Below are 18,198 nucleotides of genomic sequence, written 5' to 3'. Positions count from 1 at the left end.
GGATAGGTAAACTGGCTGTAGGTATTGGGGAAATAAAATGAAATTATTCTGGTCAAGCAAAGGGGATTAAAATAAAATGTTTTTGAAACTAAAATAAATCTGGCCTTAACATTTCCGCCCACCAAAAAGATTTAGTCTTTTTCACACAAAATTTATGTCTCATAGTTCTATGTAAATAACTCAAAATTTCTTGAAAAGGAAAAAAACACAACGAAAAACATCTTCTTGGCAAATAAAAACAAATTAATTCTCTTGAGGAAGGGGACACAGCTGCACGACTGGTCGCTGAAGTTGTCCAGCTGGTGTCTTCAGAGTGGCGACTCGGACGATGCCATCTTTCCCTGGGTGTGTCTGGATGACACGAGCTGTAGTCCACTTCAAAGGGGGAAGGTTTTTGTCCTTTATTAGGACTAAGTCATTGATTTTCAAATTGGGTGAATCACGTGTCCATTTGTATCGCTGTTGTAACTGATGCAAGTAATCTTGACTCCATACTTTCCAAAAGGATCGTTGTGCCTGTTGGATCATTTGCCAGCGAGAAAGACGATTCTGTGGAAGGTTTGTTAAATCAGTCTGGGGGATCGCTACCAAAGGCTCTCCTATGAGAAAATGTCCAGGGGTTAGAGTCTCATACTCGTTGGGATCAGTTGAAAGACTACACAGAGGCCTAGAATTGAGGACTGCTTCGACCTTTGTCAATAATGTTGAGAACTCTTCAAAAGTTAGAATCTGATTTCCAACAACTCGTTTTAAGTGATACTTCATGGACTTGATTCCACTTTCCCATAGTCCGCCAAAATGTGGTGCAGCAGGTGGGTTGAAGTGCCAGCTGATTCCCATCTGGGCGAGTTTTGAAAGAACGGCATCTGAAGTTGGAGTCTTGTGAAGTAGACTGTGAAGTTCTTGGAGTTCTCGATCTGCTCCCACGAAGTTAGTTGCTTGGTCTGAGTAGATATGTGCACAAAGACCTCTTCTTGAGACGAATCGGTCAAAACAAGCTAAGAATGCTTCCGTAGAGAGAGACGAGACTGACTCGAGATGGATTGCTTTTGTACTAAAACATATGAACAAACATACATAGCTCTTCAGAAACTGTGGTTTGCGCAACTTGTCCGTTTTTGTGGTAAAGGGTCCACCAAAATCAATGCCTACATGGAGAAAAGGGCGGCTTTGCGTAATTCGTGAGCCAGGTAAGTTACCCATGTATGGTTGAATGGAGTTAGCTTTCATTTTAACACAAACTAGGCACTTGGATAATCGATGACGGATGACTTGCCTAGCTGAAATAATCCAAAACTGTTGAGACAGTAGTGACTGCAAGGTTCTTGGGCCTACATGCAAGTGCTTGAGATGGTAGTGGTCTATAAGTAGGTTGGTTAAGTGACATTGTTTTGGCAACAACATAGGAAATTTAGCATTGTATGGTAGCTGGGAATTTTTCAAACGTCCACCCACACGAATGAGTCCTTGTTCATCTAAAAATGGACTTAACCGCTGAAGACTATGACTTGTCTGATCAGTAGCAAGTTTATCAATGTGATCAGGTAAGTAACTTGATTGAGTTAGTTTCACAAGTAGGTGTAGGGCTGATGCACGTTCCTTAGAAGTAAGAAATGGTTCAGTAATCTTCTCTTTCTTCTTTTGGCAATTATGTATGAACCTTAATATCCATCCTATACAAGATTGTAGTTTGGTGAACTGTGAATGTTTTTCAACTAAGGCAGTGAACTCATTCTTTGTGTCTTTGGCGGCAACTAGTGCACATGTCGCAGATGGGCGAAACTCAAGCAGTGACTCGTTGGGTGTTAGAGCAGGTAAAGGTTGAGTCGGCCAAGACATTGGTTCCTCCATGAGCCAATTAGGTCCAATCCACCATAGAGAATTTCTTAAGATTTCATGGGGTAGTAGCCCTCTTGAGGCGTAATCAGCAGGATTGGTATCTGTCGGTGTATGTCGCCAGCAAGCGGGTTCGAGCAATGTCTGGAGTTCAGCGACCCGGTTAGCCACAAAAGTCTTGAGCTGATGAGGTGCGGTGCGGATCCAGTGTAGCGTTACTAGAGAGTCGGTCCAGGCGAAAGTGGGTATATTTCCAAATTTGTAGGCTAACATGTTTTTACAAAAAAACATTGTTTTACTAAGTAAAACTGCTCCACACAACTCTAAGCGAGGAATTGAAATTTTCTTTAAGGGTGCAACTTTGGATTTGGCCATGATAAGGTTGGTAAGAGGTTTTCCATCAGAATTAACAACTCTTAAGTAGATAGCACATCCGTAGCCAACTTCCGAGGCATCCGAAAATCCATGGAGCTGAACGTCAGTGGTTTCTGGAAGCAGAACCAGTCGGGGAATGGTTAAGTTGCTGAGATGAGGAAGAGTTTCAAAAAACTTGGAAGACTGACGAACAATATCAATTGGCAGCGGTTGATCCCAGTCGAGTCCCAGAGTCCAAATTTTTTGGATCAAACATTTTGCCCAAAGGACTACAGGTGTAATTAACCCAAGCGGGTCATAGACCTTGGATACTTGAGACAATAGGCCACGTTTGGTAGAAGGTGGTTGTCCTATGTGAACATCGTAAGAAAACTTGTCTGAATTTGGATTCCATTTAAGGCCTAAGACTTTGATAGAGGGATCGGCAGAGCTTTCGTCTCCAAAAATGAATTCTTGATCATCAGATGGAACATCTTCTAATATTTTATGATTGTTGCTGGACCATTTCCTAAGTTTAAATCCACCAGAATTTAAGAGACTGATTAGTTCAGATTTTATCTTCAGGGTGTGATCAAGTGAGTCACCTCCTGTAAGGACATCATCGACAAACATTGAGTTTAAAATAACCTCACTTGCAAGAGGATATTTTTCGGAGTCTTCCAAAGCCAGCTGTCTTAAAGAACGCAAGGCTAAGAATGGTGAACTTGATACACCGTAGGTTACTGTGTTGAGAAGAAAGGTAGACATAGGTTTCTCTGGGCTATCTCTCCACAAAATTGCTTGAAAAGACTTATGTTGCGGGTTGACAAGTATTTGACGATACATTTTCTCAATGTCGGTTGTAAATACATACAAGTGAAGGCGAAAAAGCGAAAGAATTTTACAAATGTCAGTCTGAAGCTTCGGACCTATTAACAATTCATCATTTAGTGATTTCCCAGTTGAGGTTGGAGCTGATGCATTAAATACTACTCGTAGTTTTGACGAAGAGGAGTTTTTCTTGAAGATTCCGTGATGCGGGATGTAGTAAGCTGGTGTTACAGAGTTTACAACCTCGGACATGTGACCCAAATCTCTATATTCATTCATGAATGTTGAGTAGGCTCCCTTTAGATCAGGATTTTGATTGAATTTTCTTTCCAGAGATAAAAAACAATGCTTGGCTTTGCTGTACGACTCTCCAAGGTCGGGACAATCATTTTTAAAGGGCAGGTCAACAACAAAACGACCAGCTGAATCTCTTTGAACTGTTGACGCGTAGATTGACTCACATCGTTCATCTTCTGGGCTAGTTTGGCAATGATTCATCGGGGGTTCTTCAATTTCCCAGAACTTGCGCAGATTCGACTCCAGTGATACTTGGTCTAATATAGCTAAATTAACAGAAACGGACTGAGTCGTTGGAATTGGCAAACGTGATTCACCGATGAGCAACCATCCAAAAATGGTGTGAAAGGCAGTAGGGAATCCAGATGGCGTATCACGCCGCCCACCGTCAAAAAGCTGTGGGAACAAATCAGCACCAATAAGAAGATCAACTCTTCCAGGTTGGTAAAACTCCGGATCGGCCAAATCCCAACCTTGAAATAACATTTTAACCTTATCATCAAGAGCAGTAGAAGGTAGCGGTGAAGTGATTCGATTTAAAACAATGGCTTCCGTTCTCAGTGAAGGGTTATCTTGATGCAAAGGCTTGATTACACAGGGTACTAGTCCTTTGTTGCTGGAAACAGACACTTCAGACAATCCTAAAATTGGTTGAACAACTTTCCGTCTCGGTAAACACAACTGACTGACACATGATTCAGTAATGAAGGAACTTTGGCTACCAGCATCAATTAATGCTCTAACCTGTTGAGGATTACCACAAACATCTAGAATGCGAACAATGGCAGTACCTAAGAGAATGGTTGTAGGCTTAAAGTAAGTTTCGTCTTTCGGGCTTGAATCACATGTAGGCCTAATGCAGGTAAATGCAGAGGTAGGAGCAGGGGATAATTTTTCTTCTTGCTTAGAAGTTGATGTCGGCGTAGCCTTAACCAAAGAATCAGATTCTGGATAAGAAACATGAAGCGTTGTGTGATGTGATTTTCTACATTTGAAACATGTGCGGGATGAACGACATTTGCTTAACATATGTGATATGCTTAAACAGTTAAAACATGCTTCCTTGGATTTGATTAGATCTCTTCTTTGGGTTGGAGACAAATTTAAGTAAGATTGGCAACGATAAATGTTATGTTCTTGGCTACCACATGAAATACAAGTCACTGGCGGTTTAGATTGATTGGTAGTAGGGCTATTGACAACAAATACCCTTTTGGTCGGGGCACTTGCAAAGGTAGTCTTGTTTGGAGCATTTTTGTAGCCTACCTTATACTGTCCAAACTTTAGGTTAGGTTGTGTCTCACCTGCAGCTTCGAGTGACTTGCAGTGTTCCTTTAGAAATTCAATGAAATCGGACAAGGAGGGATATTCCCTATTAGAGAACTTGCGTTCGAATAACTGTCTTGTATGCCTGTCCACGGTTTTCAGAGCTACGTGCAGAATAATAAATTCACCTAAGCTGTCAGGTATCTCCATTTGCTTTAAGGCTGAAGTATTCTCATTTAGTGTGTCCAGTAGAGTTCTTAATGGCTTAGGAGACTCGAAATGGATGGGGGTAAGACTTAAAATTTCATCAATGTAATTGGCTGCTAACAACCTTTTGTTATCATATCTCTCATTTAACTGTGTCCAAACAAGTTCATAGTTGTCAGAACAAATGGGAATGCCTTTTACCAAGGTATGTGGTTCACCCTTTGTACTTGAAAGTAAAAAATGAAGTTTTTCTACAGGGGATAACGATACATTATTGTGAACAAGAGCAAGAAAAAGGTCCTTGTAATGAGGCCAGTCTTTCAAAACTCCCTCGAATGTGGGTAGATTGATTTTTGGGAGTCTAACAGCTGTGGAGGCGATAGGCTTAACATTTTCAACATTTTCCTGTCTAACAAGAGGTGAAAGAAACTTGTCTTTGGTAGCAAGAATAAAAAAATATTTCTCATCTACAACCTTATTTTTGGCAAGAATTCCCTCCAGCTGAGAAGTATCTTTGAGCTGGACATAACCTTTCACTATGTCAGATTGGTAACGCTCAAAACTTTCATAGTGGGCAGGGAGACGATCACAACGAACTTTGAACTCTGATAATTCAATTGGGCTAGCCTCTATAGACAAAGTTTCAGCTTGATTGTGCAAAAACTCAATTTTTTGAACAATATTATCTCTTTTATAAATCAGAAGATCAATATCTCTCTTTAGTTTGGCATCTGCCATTGTAAATGCTATTTATTGTCATTTACAAATAGCCTAGATCTGTAGAAACTCAAAAAAACTCCACAACAAATATTTATAAGTTACCACTTGACTGAGAGTATGATAATTCAATTAAAATAATTTGTTAAGTATTGCAGAAAACTTCAATTATGTTGTCTTGATAAATAGTCTTCTTAATCTGCATGTAATTGTAAAATTATTAAAGTGGCAATCTCTGTTTACAATAAACCAACCAGTGACAATAATTATTGTAAGTGCCAGACTCTTCAATATTTATGCAAAATGGTGAAAATAAACAGTCAGTATCAAACAAATATTTTAAAAAGAATAATTCTTAGCAACTTAAATAAATCAGCATAAATTCTTCATATCTGGGAAATTTCTTCTTTAGTTTTACCCAAAAGGGATATTTCTCGGGAAATTTCCCACACTGTGGGGTAATTGTGGGGAATCTTGGTGGGTAATTCCAGGGAACTTTTCCCTCAGGTTGCAATCCTGACAAAACTCCTGAATTATCCTGCAATCTTGCACATGTGAATCAAATTGCCAAAAAACTAATAAATCTTGATGTAAACTATTTTAATTGGTGGAAATTGATTAAAAATGATAATAAAACTGCTGATAACTAAAATACTTCTTCAAATAGTCTTCAAATAAGCAAGTGAATGTAAAGCTAGGCCAGATTTGAATTTGCTAATTTTTGAAGTAAAAAACAGGAATAATAGGAAAATTTATGAATCAGACTCGAAGGACCATGAAAATAAAGCGATTAGGAATGATTAAAATGAGTAGGAGGTGGCGAAACTAAAGGAATTGCTAAAATTAGGAATACCTCATACTGTAGATTCCTGTTGTTCCAGCCATGTTGAAGAAGTGAGGTCATGTGACCCAGTGTTCTTCCCAGGTGACTCTTGATTTGAGGTAGTGGGGTATGGCGGCAAATTTGAATACTGGTTATAGGATGGATAGGTAAACTGGCTGTAGGTATTGGGGAAATAAAATGAAATTATTCTGGTCAAGCAAAGGGGATTAAAATAAAATGTTTTTGAAACTAAAATAAATCTGGCCTTAACACCCTCTAATATCTAGTATTACGCATGTAATATGTCATTGTCTTGTTTAACATTATCTATCTTTCTAATGAAATAGGCTGTAACAGCCCTTGTCACCCGAGCTACTTCACCGATTCTTATGATCAAGGTGTAATTTAAAATCTTAAGATCTAGCGCAACGCAAAATGTTAATTAAAACGATATTTTGGTAGAGGGCTTCAAAAGTTTGACCCTTAAGCTTTTGATTTTTTTCTAGACAGTGATTTAAATGTTTGGCCAACTTTCACACACAGTAACGGCTAAAGGCGTGTGCACGAGCGCAGATCGTGAAATTTAAAACATATAATTGAAGGAGGTTATTTTCTGATTACTAGAGGTAAAAATACAGTGCAATTGAATGTTGATAAAAAGCCTACCACCAGTTGATCAATAAATTAATTAATTACTAGGTGAAACCCGTCAAAATCGACGGTTGCTTTAAAGGCTTACGATAATTCTTTTAACTGTGACAGAGTGAAATTATAAAAAACGTGAGCATTTAGCATTGTTTAATGAGTAATAAATAAGTGTAGAAACAATAATGACTATTGCGTTAGTTACAAAATATGGTTTATCATTCAATGAATAACATATTTCTTATACCGTCCGTCATAGGTGTTATTGTGTTTGGAAGTGTTGGATGTATGTGTCTTAGTAGACAGGATAAGAGCACAATGAACTTCTTCTGTAGATAAATAATTCGTTGGCTAAGAAAAATATGAGCCGGATTAATAAATGTCTCAATTAAAGAGCATTAAAATAGCCCTGTCCTGAACCTTTTTTGTAGTATGTAGTTAGTTTAATAACATCCAAATGCTCTATTGTGTTTTCACTAAGCTGAATGAATACATCAAAGTAACATCTCTAACAAGTCTGCGATAAATTGCAACTTGGCAGATTGATGACTATCTAAATCGTGCACATATTTCCTCATAAAAATTATTAAAAATTTAATTCAGTTGCTGTAAACCACTATTAATTTAAAAATATTACACGGCTCATATGGGCAATGTGCCCTTCTGCACTTGTATTATTTGTATTGTATTACACAATCAAAATCTTTTCCAATAACTGAATACATGTATGAAAATAATATTATGAACCTATGATGATCTGTCTTAGATATGACAAAATATTGGCAAAAGTGGTCAAAAATGCAGACACCAAGCTGTATAATAGATATAAGATAATTCAATAAGTAATAATTTTAATAGTTACTGTATGTAATATTTTCCAATGATTTCGTAATGGAACGTTATACTGTATTGCAGAACATGAGATGATGCAGAATAAAATAAATTTTTAAATCAGAAAACTACATTGTAAATACTTCTTTTTGACAAACTCAGTAACTCTCTATGTGTTGTTTAAAATACAATTTTAATATTAACAGCTGTTTCATTAAAAGTAGTAAACAATAATCCATATGACGATAACGTAAACAAATCTGGGAAGGGAACTTTTAAAGGTTTGCTTAAGGGTCAAACTTTTGAAGCCCTTTATCAAAATATCGTTTTAATTCCCATTTTGCGTTGCGCTAGATCATAAGATTTAAAATTACACCTCGATTATAAAAAAAATGAAGTAGCTCGGGTGAAAAAGGGCTGTTACAGCCTATTTCATTAGAAAGATAGATAATGTTAAACAAGACAATGACATATTACATGCGTAATACTAGATATTATAGAGGGCAATTACCAACCGAAGAGCCGTTGATTTACATAAAACGGTCAATAAAATCAATTACAACAATGAATATTGGCCGATACGTGACAGAGCTGACCACGGGGGGTAGATGTCCGGGGGTAGATTTCCGGGGGTAGATGTCTGGGGGTAGATGTCTGGGGGTAGATGTCCGGGGGTAGATGTCCGGGGGTAGATGTCCGGGGGTAGATTTCCAGTCGCGGGCTGTTTCTCGACCGTGTATAGGCCCCGCCCCTCGTGACGTCAAAATGACGTAGGCGTTTTTTCATGGGGGTAAATATCCGGGGGTAGAAATCCGGCGACCCGACACATAAACAAAGGCATAAGATCAGCTGGTGACTTTTGAATGACGTAGATCAAGAAATCTATACTATTATAAAGGAAAGGTGGTGTCTGTGTGTGGGTCTGTGTGTTTGTATGAGATAATCTCAAAAACTACTGAACCGAATGGGCTCAAATTGCACACAAATGAAGCTACAGCCCCGAGGATACATATAGAACTATTCCCACTTCGATATTGCCCTAGGGCTCCGCCCTTGGGCTTTCAAAAATTTGAGGTGAGAGATCTAAAAGTAAGTATTGATAGATGGTATCCATGGTGACAAAGAACAAACCTACAAAGTTTAAAAATGTAAACAAGCAGAACTAATCGTCAAATGAATTTTGATTTCACAATATAGACGAGTCGATTTAGACCTATACCCGTGCTTCTAAAGCCTCTAAGATACAACAAATTCCAACAAATGGTTTTTTGACGGTTTTTGGTAGCAATAGGTGTAGAAAGTACCAAGAAAAAAGTCTACCAAAATCGGACAACCGGAAATCAGGCTTTTCCAAGATGGCTGCCGTGAGGTCCTCAAATCGACAAGATGACTGCAAATTCGTCAATTCATAGTTCAGGATTGGCCGATTTCCACAAAAATTGGCAAACACATGTAGAACTATATTTCCAACCTTAAACATGAAAACCAGGCAGACAAAGTAACCCAAAGATGAATTTTCAGGTTTTTCTAACATTTTGTACAATGTTTGTTATAATTTCAAATTTATTTTTTCAATATTAGATTCAACACAAAAACCTAACAATGTAGTATATTGAATATTTGTTCTCCTTCAATTTGTTACAGAGATATTGAAAGTAATAACTTAAGTATGTTTTCTTGCCGAGATAACTCAATGTTAATCTTATGGAGAATAATCAAAAATTGGTAAACACAATACTTAAAAATATCTATGAAAACATTAAAATACACCTTAATTGAAAAAATACAATTACATAATGAAATAGATTGATTTTTACTACCTATGAATGAAACTGCATAAATAAACTATCCCATCTCAAAAGTTATCATTGTATTTGAAAGTGAACTGATAGGTAAACAGAAAAAGTGAACATTAAAATGACAGTAGGGAAAAAGGCTACTTTTATGAAGACAGAAGATTTTTTAAAGCAAATGAATCATATGTTTGATAAAGTTAACTAAAAGTGTGCCACCATTGGGATCTCAGTAACTAATGCTTTTACAGCAATCTTTTAATGAGGAACATTCCCTTTTTCTTAAAGAGGCTCCAAAATAATTAAATAAAATTTGTGTAAATGGCCGCCATTTTCCAATATGGCGGTCAACTTTGAAATTTCTTATGGAACACCCTATATTTATCATGTTTTCAGATAGAACATGCAATTTAAAAACTTTTTTACTCCTGACATCTTTTCGATAAACCCACTCGTTTAGGAGTTACAGCCCATGGAAAATGACTTCCGGTGTACATTTTACATCATGTAGCTCCTAAACAAGTAGGTTTATAGCGAAAAAGGGAAGAGTAAATAAGTCAAATAAGTCTTAAAATTGCATCCACATTCCAAAAAGACCATAAAATTCGTTAAAAATATTCATTCTATTATTAAAAATATGGTGGCCATTTTCCAAAATGGTGGCAAATTTGAAAAGTGGAAAACTATGTTTTTTATGGTCTTTCTGGAATGTGGATGAAATTTTAAGACTTATTTGACTTATTTACTCTTTGCATTTTCGCTATAAACCTACTTGTTTGGGAGCTACATGATTTAAAATGTACACCGAAAGTCATTATTCCATAGGCTGTAACTCCTAAACGAGTGGGTTTATAAAAAAAATGTCAAGAGTAAAAAAAAATTTAAATTGCATGTTCTATCCGAAAAAATTATAAATATAGAAATATGATAAAATATAGGGTGTTCCATAAGAAATTTCAAAGTTGTCCACCATATTGGAAAATGGTGGCCATTTACAAAAATGTTATTTATTTTTTTCCTCTTTAAAAACAAGGGAATGTTCCCCATTTCAAGTTTTAAACTTTTTTAACTTTTGTATTAGTCAAGCTCGCGTATTTCAAGTCGGCGCGGCTCTAACTGCAAATATGATTAAAATAAAATATTGTGTGTGTATTTTGAAAATCTATAAATTGTAGCTGGATAACATAAATTTAAATAAAAAAAACATACTGAACAGTTTGATTATTCATCAAAGGAAGTATTTTCTTGTATTTTATGTTTACTTCAGAATGAGAATGATTACATTATGAAAATAACACACACAAATGTTCTATATGAATAGGAAAATAATTTATTTTCATATTATGATAGGGAAAAGAAGCTAGTTTAGTATTAACACGTAACTTTTCCAAGTTAGAAACATTTAAATGCATTATAATCTTTTTAAAGATATTCGTTAATACCACTATAAGGCCGATCTTTGGTTACGCTAATAAAATAACACCCAACACATAACTATGAATTAACACCTTTAGTTATAGAAAGTCACCTGCAATATGGACATCCTCTTTAATTTTGTATAAAAAATCATCATAGAGCCGCGCCAACTTAAAATGCGTGAGCTTGACTAATACAAAAGTTTACTTTATTAAAATTATTTCATTCTTTTTAGAGCGTTTGAATTTCGGTTGTATTTTTTTACAAAAATAAATTACTCTAACAACATTTATAACTTCCAATCAGTTCGTGGCATACGGACGCCAACCCTCTAATCTGTTTACCAACAGATGCGTTCTCGTCTGTTTTTTATCTACACTGCTGATAATTTCCTCCGAAGAATAGTTAACTGGAATACAACTGTATAAGACTATTGGAGAATAACAGAGTTAAAAAGTGGGTTTTAGATCTTATTTCATCTATTTAAAAAAGTATTGACCCTCTTTGAGACGTAACCCTATAAGATCATTCTTGAGCAAAAATATGTCATACAAGTGTGTGACTTTTTACGGTTCGATACTGGACCCAGTTGTCCTTGTAGAACTGATGGGTTTTTAATAAATGGTTTTGACTAATGAAACACCTGGTCTGATTCAATAATAAAATAACAAACATAGACATGCACACAGATAGGACACAGAACATCTCACTCCATTCTACACACCCATACTTCACTCATATTTGGGTATAACTTCACACCTAGGTGGCGTGACCATCTCAATTGTTAATAAAACAACTGATGTATACATTTATAATAATGAACTGAGTTATACGTGTGAGAAAATACTCCAAATGTGTATGGATGTTAGATGAAATATCCGTATGGCTACGAGAATTGAAACTGTACCATGAATCCTGAGTACCGGTAAATAGTTTCAATGTAGAAATGATATTTTACACAAGATTAGTGGTAACATAGGTTACAGCATTAGTCTTTTATGCTGTAATATTCAAGTATCTGTAGTACTTGATAAAGACTAAGGCCAAAGTTAGCGACACCAATCAACCAATCAGTGGTACTGTAGAACATGGGTTTCATGGAGAAAAAATAAAAATTCAGTACAACGTTAGGACACCAAAGATAACACTGATAGCTTGATGGTTGCATTTAAAAGTGTGCATGTTTGTAAGTGCAGTACATCCATAATCAACAGCTGTAACGTTGGTTGAATACATTCCAGTGATCTGAAACGAATATTGCAGAAAACTGAACAGAATTATTGTGAACCATTGAGTATATAACACAAATGTGAACCTCCATTGGCCTGTTTCCCTCCCATCCCATAGCATTTTAGGAATCCAGACACATTATATTTAACTGCAACAAAGCGTTCCCACACACCACAAAGCGCAAAAAGCGTTAATACACTAAGCAATAGCCTTTACTACTTCCTAACTCCCTGGACCTGTTTCCCTCCCTTCCCATAGCATTTTAGTAGTTTATAAACGTTAACCTAGGTCCCACAAATGGTTTCCACACTCCACACCAGTAGCTTTTACTACTTCCTTCAAAACTTCCTACATCCTAAACCTATTTCCCTCCCTTCCCCTGCCATTTTAGGATTGCAGATATATTAATCTAACCGCCACAAAGCGTTCTCACACTCCGCACTGCCAGCCTTTAATAATTCCTTCACTACTTTCCTACGTCATAAACCTTTTTCCCTCCCTTACCATAGCATTTTAGGATTGCAGATACATTAACTGCTGCCACAAAGCGATTCTATACTCCGTACAGTCAACCTTTACTACTTCCTACGTCGTGGACCTGTTTCCCTCCCTTCCCATAGCAAATTAGTGTTTTATATACGTTAACCTAACTCTCACAAACAGTTTCCATACTCCAGAACACTAGCCTTTACTACTTCCTAAATAACTTCCTACCTCCTGGACTTGTTTCCCTCCCTTCCCATGGCATTTTAGTATTTTATATACGTTAACCTAACTCCCACAAACGGTTTGCACACTCCGGAACACTAGCCTTTACTACTTCCTTCATCACTTCCTACGTCCTGGACCTGTTTCCCTCCCTTCCCATAGCATATTAGTATTTTATATGCGTTATCCTAACTCCCACAAACTGTTTCCACACACCGAAACACTTGCCTTTACCACTTTGTTCATCACTTCCTACGTCCTGGACATGATTCCCTCCATTCCCATAGCATATTAGTATTTTATATGCATTAAACTAACTCCCACAAACGGTTTCCACACTCCCGAACACTAGCCTTTACTACTTCCTTCATCACTGCCTACGTCGTTGACCTGTTTTCCACAAGCGTCTACAGCCTGATTGATCACTTATTGCAAACGAAAAAAACTGGCCCATGAAGAAGAAGAACCATCTTGTTGATGACTGCGGTCTGTCGTCTGTTACTTAGCAGCATAGCATAAACAAAGTCAAACAGACTCCCAGATATAAATAAAACATAACCTCAACCCTCAAAACCAACTAATATTTTGTATTATATTATTTCACCTTGAATCCTACTAAGGTATTTAAGTTATCATTATTTTAGGTATATAAGCTATTTTTAATGTTGACGTTATCATTTATCTTATTGTTTTTTTTTAATTATTGCTACTCCATTTGTTACTTTTATTTCCAAATTAGTAAGTTAGGTTCTAAACAAACTAGACACTTCATGATTTCTTGGATATGAGGGTTAGAGGATTAACCTAGTTTAAACCTACCTGGATAGTATAATTTTATGTTAACCAACCAAATTTAATTCTGATTATGATTGATAACAGAAAACGCATATAGGCTATCAAACGGGGCTAACGGAAAGTTGAAATGTTACAGCAAGTTTGTTTTGTTAGGTTAGTTTAAAAGAGTTTTATTTCATTACAATATTTTTTGGCTGCACTTTACTTTAGGCCCTACAGTCATTCGAATGAAAATATCGATTATTCTATTTTTTCATTCGATATATCATTTGGTTAATTAGGTTAGGTTAACCTTACCTAACTAACCAAACGATATATCGAAAAAATCAATTAATCAATATACTTATCGATCTATATTTTCATTCAAATGAGTGTAGGACCTAAAGTTAAGTGCAGCCTTCAATTTGTTATAATCAATATATCGGATAGAAAAAAAAATCGCGTATCTGTTGGCACAAAAAACCGAATGAAAATATTGATTGATACCCTATATCCATTATTCGATATATCGTTTGGTTAGTTAGGTAAGGTTAACCTAAACTAACTAAGTTAACCAAACGATATTGAATGAAACAATCGAATAATCGATATTTTCATTCGGGGGTACATTTCCATATCTGTTGGCTCAAACAACGAATGAAAATATCGATCGATAGGCTATATAGATTATTCGATATATCGTTTGGTTAGTTAGGTAAGGTTAACCTAACCTAACTTACCAAACGATATAGCGAATTAAACAATCCAATAATCAAAATTACTCATTCGGTTGTTTGTGCCAACAGATATGGAAGTGTACCCTTGTTCGGTTGTTTGTGCTAACAGATACGGAAGTCCACCCAAAAATCGTATTACAATCTCTCAACAGTTTCATCCATTGCACTTTCATTGTAACTTATGGAGCCTGCATTCATGTATTTTAAATAGCATTGCCTATGGTGAAAGACTCAACGGCCATTTTAAATGTTTAGATCTTTGCTATTATGGAGTGTAAAAGAATGCTAAGGAGCAAGAATTCATAGGCTTGGCCGGGAGGTTAACCATGATAGACATAGGCCTAAATGTCTTATTTTTAATTATCATTAAGAATAAAATGAAAAATTGAGTAGGCATAGGCATACACTAAAAAACATTAAAGGGGCAAAATTACAAAAGGATAAAAGTACATTTTTATAAAGTTTAGTAAACATGCTATTTATTCACAGAAATGGGTTTTAATCTATGCAGTAAAAATGTAGAACACTACCCACAAGATTAATAGTTTACAAAAGACTACACAAGGACTACTAGGATAACAAAACGTAAATATCACAACATATACATGTCCAGTGATCATAAATAAATATCACAAGAAAAAGAACTTCTTTTTTATCATTATATGGAGATGGAAACAAAATGAATAACTGCGATGAAATAGACAATATCAAAATACTACATTACACTTTTGATGAAAACAAACAAACAGCCGCACCAACTCCAACTATAGCCCCGCCAAAACACAGCCGACAGCCAAAACGATACGTCACGTCATAAAATAAAATCAAGCAGACAACAATTGTTTCTTCTTCTTCAGTGGCTACTGGCCAGGCTGGCCAGTTTTTTTTGTTTGCAATAAGTGATCAGTCAGGCTGTAGACGCTTGTCTGTTTTCCTCCCTAATCCATAGCATATTAGTATTTTATATATATGTTAACCTAACTCCCACAACCGGTTTCCGCACTCCAGAACTCTAGCCTTTACTACTTCCTTCATCACTTCCCATGTCCTAGACCTGTTTCCCTCCATTCCCATAGCATATTAGCATGTTATATACGTTAACCTAACTCCCACAAACGGTTTCCGTACTCTGGAACACTAGCTTTTGCTACTTCCTTCATCACTTCCTACGTTCTGGACCCGTTTTCCTCCCTTCCCATAGCATATTAGTATTTTATATGCGTAACCTTCTTCTGACAAACGGTTTCCACACTCCGGAACACTAGCCTTTACTACTCCCATCATCACTTCCTACGTCCTAGACCAGTTTCTCTCCATTCCCATAGCATATTAGTATGTGATATATGTTAACCTAACTCTCACAAACGGTTTCCACACTCCAGAAAACTAGCCTTTACTTCCTTTGTCACTTCCTACGTCCTAGACCTGTTTCCCTCCATTCCTACAGCATATTAGTATGTTATATACGTTAACCTAACTCCCACAAACGGTTTCCACACTCCGGAACACTAGCCTTTTACTACTTCCTTCATCACTTCCTACGTCCTAGACCTGTTTCCCTCTATTCCTATAGCATATTAGTATATTATATACGTTAACCTAACTCCCATAAACGGTTTCCACACTCCTGAACACTAGCCTTTACTACTTCCTTCATCACTTCCTACGTCCTAGACCTGTTTCCCTCCATTCCTACAGCATATTAGTATGTTATATACGTTAACCTAACTCCCACAAACGGTTTCCACACTCCGGAACACTAGCCTTTACTACTTCCTTCGTCACTTCCTACGTCCTAGACCTGTTTCCCTCCATTCCTACAGCATATTAGTATGTTAAATACGTTAACCTAACTCCCACAAACGGTTTCCACACTCCGGAACACTAGCCTTTACTACTCCCTTCATCACTTCCTACGTCCTAGACCAGTTTCTCTCCATTCCCATAGCATATTAGTATGTGATATATGTTAACCTAACTCCCACAAACGGTTTCCACACTCCGGAACACTAGCCTTTTACTACTTCCTTCATCACTTCCTACGTCCTAGACCTGTTTCCCTCTATTCCTATAGCATATTAGTATATTATATACGTTAACCTAACTCCCATAAACGGTTTCCACACTCCTGAACACTAGCCTTTACTACTTCCTTCGTCACTTCCTACGTTTTAGACCTGTTTCCCTCCATTCCTACAGCATATTAGTATGTTATATACGTTAACCTAACTCCCACAAACGGTTTCCACACTCCGGAACACTAGCCTTTACTACTTCCTTCATCACTTCCTACGTCCTAGACCTGTTTCCCTCTATTCCTATATCATATTAGTATATTATATACGTTAACCTAACTCCCATAAACGGTTTCCACACTCCGGAACACTAGCCTTTACTACTTCCTTCATCACTTCCTACATCGTGGACCTGTTTCCCTCTCTTCCCATATCATATTAGTATTTTATATATATGTTAACCTAACTCCCACAACCGGTTTCCGCACTCCAGAACTCTAGCCTTTACTACTTCCTTCATCACTTCCCATGTCCTAGACCTGTTTCCCTCCATTACCATAGCATATTAGCATGGTATATACGTTAACCTAACTCCCACAAACGGTTTCCATACTCTGGAACAATAGCCTTTGCTACTTCCTTCATCACTTCCCATGTCCTAGACCTGTTTCCCTCCATTACCATAGCATATTAGCATGGTATATACGTTAACCTAACTCCCACAACCGGTTTCCGCACTCCAGAACTCTAGCCTTTACTACTTCCTTCATCACTTCCCATGTCCTAGACCTGTTTCCCTCCATTACCATAGCATATTAGCATGTTATATACGTTAACCTAACTCCCACAAACGGTTTCCATACTCTGGAACACTAACCTTTGCTACTTCCTTCATCACTTCCTACGTCCTGGACCCGTTTCCCTCCCTTCCCATAGCATATTAGTATTTTATATGTGTTAACCTAACTCCGACAAACGGTTTCCACACTCCGGAACACTAGCCTTTACTACTTCCTTCATCAATGCCTACGTTCTGGACATGTTTCCCTCCCTTCCCATAGCATTTTAGGTAACAGGTACAGCCGTGAACTTTGCACATGTTATGCACAATATTCTGCAAGGACTTCCGTCATGACCTCCTATGGCGTATCCAATCAATATGTTTAGCATCATTAGCATATAAACTTTTGGTAAGTTCCTTAAGAAACCATGTCCTAAATACATGCTTTGCACAATAGTCTGCTAGGATTTCCATCATAACTTCTTATTTCGAACCACAGCTTACGAAATTACCCTAACAAATGATCATACACATTACAAAGTTCTTCTCATCTAAGTAGTAGCGTTAGCTGGAATCATATTTTCCCTGCTGTATACCCTCCCATTTCATATATTGGTAACACTGAAGCTTTTGAGAGGACAGCAATTCATCGAAAATTACAGCTGTCCTCTCAACAGCCTAAGACATGTTTATATATATATATATATATATATTATACATATATAAAAATTTGAACGAATGGTGTTTTTGGCCTCTGGGGACATCAAAATGAAAAAGTAAATCGGTCCTGGGTCTAGGTCTTACCGTGCCACCTATGGTAATAGCTACTTCCCTATAGGGAAATTCGCTAAAAGATATAGCATTAACCTAAAGGGGAAATTTCCTAGTAAATATACTAGGAAATAAACCTGTAAATATACTTAAAAATCAAAGTCTG

General features: G+C 36.9%; 1 protein-coding gene across 1 annotated transcript; it reads right to left on the bottom strand.

Moving 5' to 3' along the window:
* Window positions 1-243: 243 nt before the first annotated feature.
* LOC129003567 (uncharacterized) lies at window positions 244-5,529 on the bottom strand. Its single transcript, XM_054431864.1, has 2 exons — window positions 4,623-5,529; window positions 244-4,265 (listed from the first exon to the last, which is right to left on the bottom strand). Exons 1-2 carry the CDS (start codon window positions 5,527-5,529, stop codon window positions 244-246), a joined length of 4,929 nt encoding a protein of 1,642 aa, XP_054287839.1.
* Window positions 5,530-18,198: the final 12,669 nt, after the last annotated feature.

Source organism: Macrosteles quadrilineatus, unplaced genomic scaffold (assembly GCF_028750875.1).
Source record: "Macrosteles quadrilineatus isolate MER2022 unplaced genomic scaffold, UCM_ALF_1.0 Scaffold_9__3_contigs__length_116548681, whole genome shotgun sequence".
Lineage (NCBI taxonomy): Eukaryota > Metazoa > Arthropoda > Insecta > Hemiptera > Cicadellidae > Macrosteles > Macrosteles quadrilineatus.
This window is presented reverse-complemented; position numbering and strand designations above follow the sequence as displayed.

Bases quoted from the DNA above. Each gene is read 5' to 3' on its own strand.
- LOC129003567 (XM_054431864.1), bottom strand. From the start codon at position 5,529: ATGGCAGATGCCAAACTAAAGAGAGATATTGATCTTCTGATTTATAAA. The intron at 4,266-4,622 runs GTGAGACACAAC...TTTCTTATCCAG, and splicing joins CAAGTCACTCGAAGCTGCAG to AATCTGATTCTTTGGTTAAG.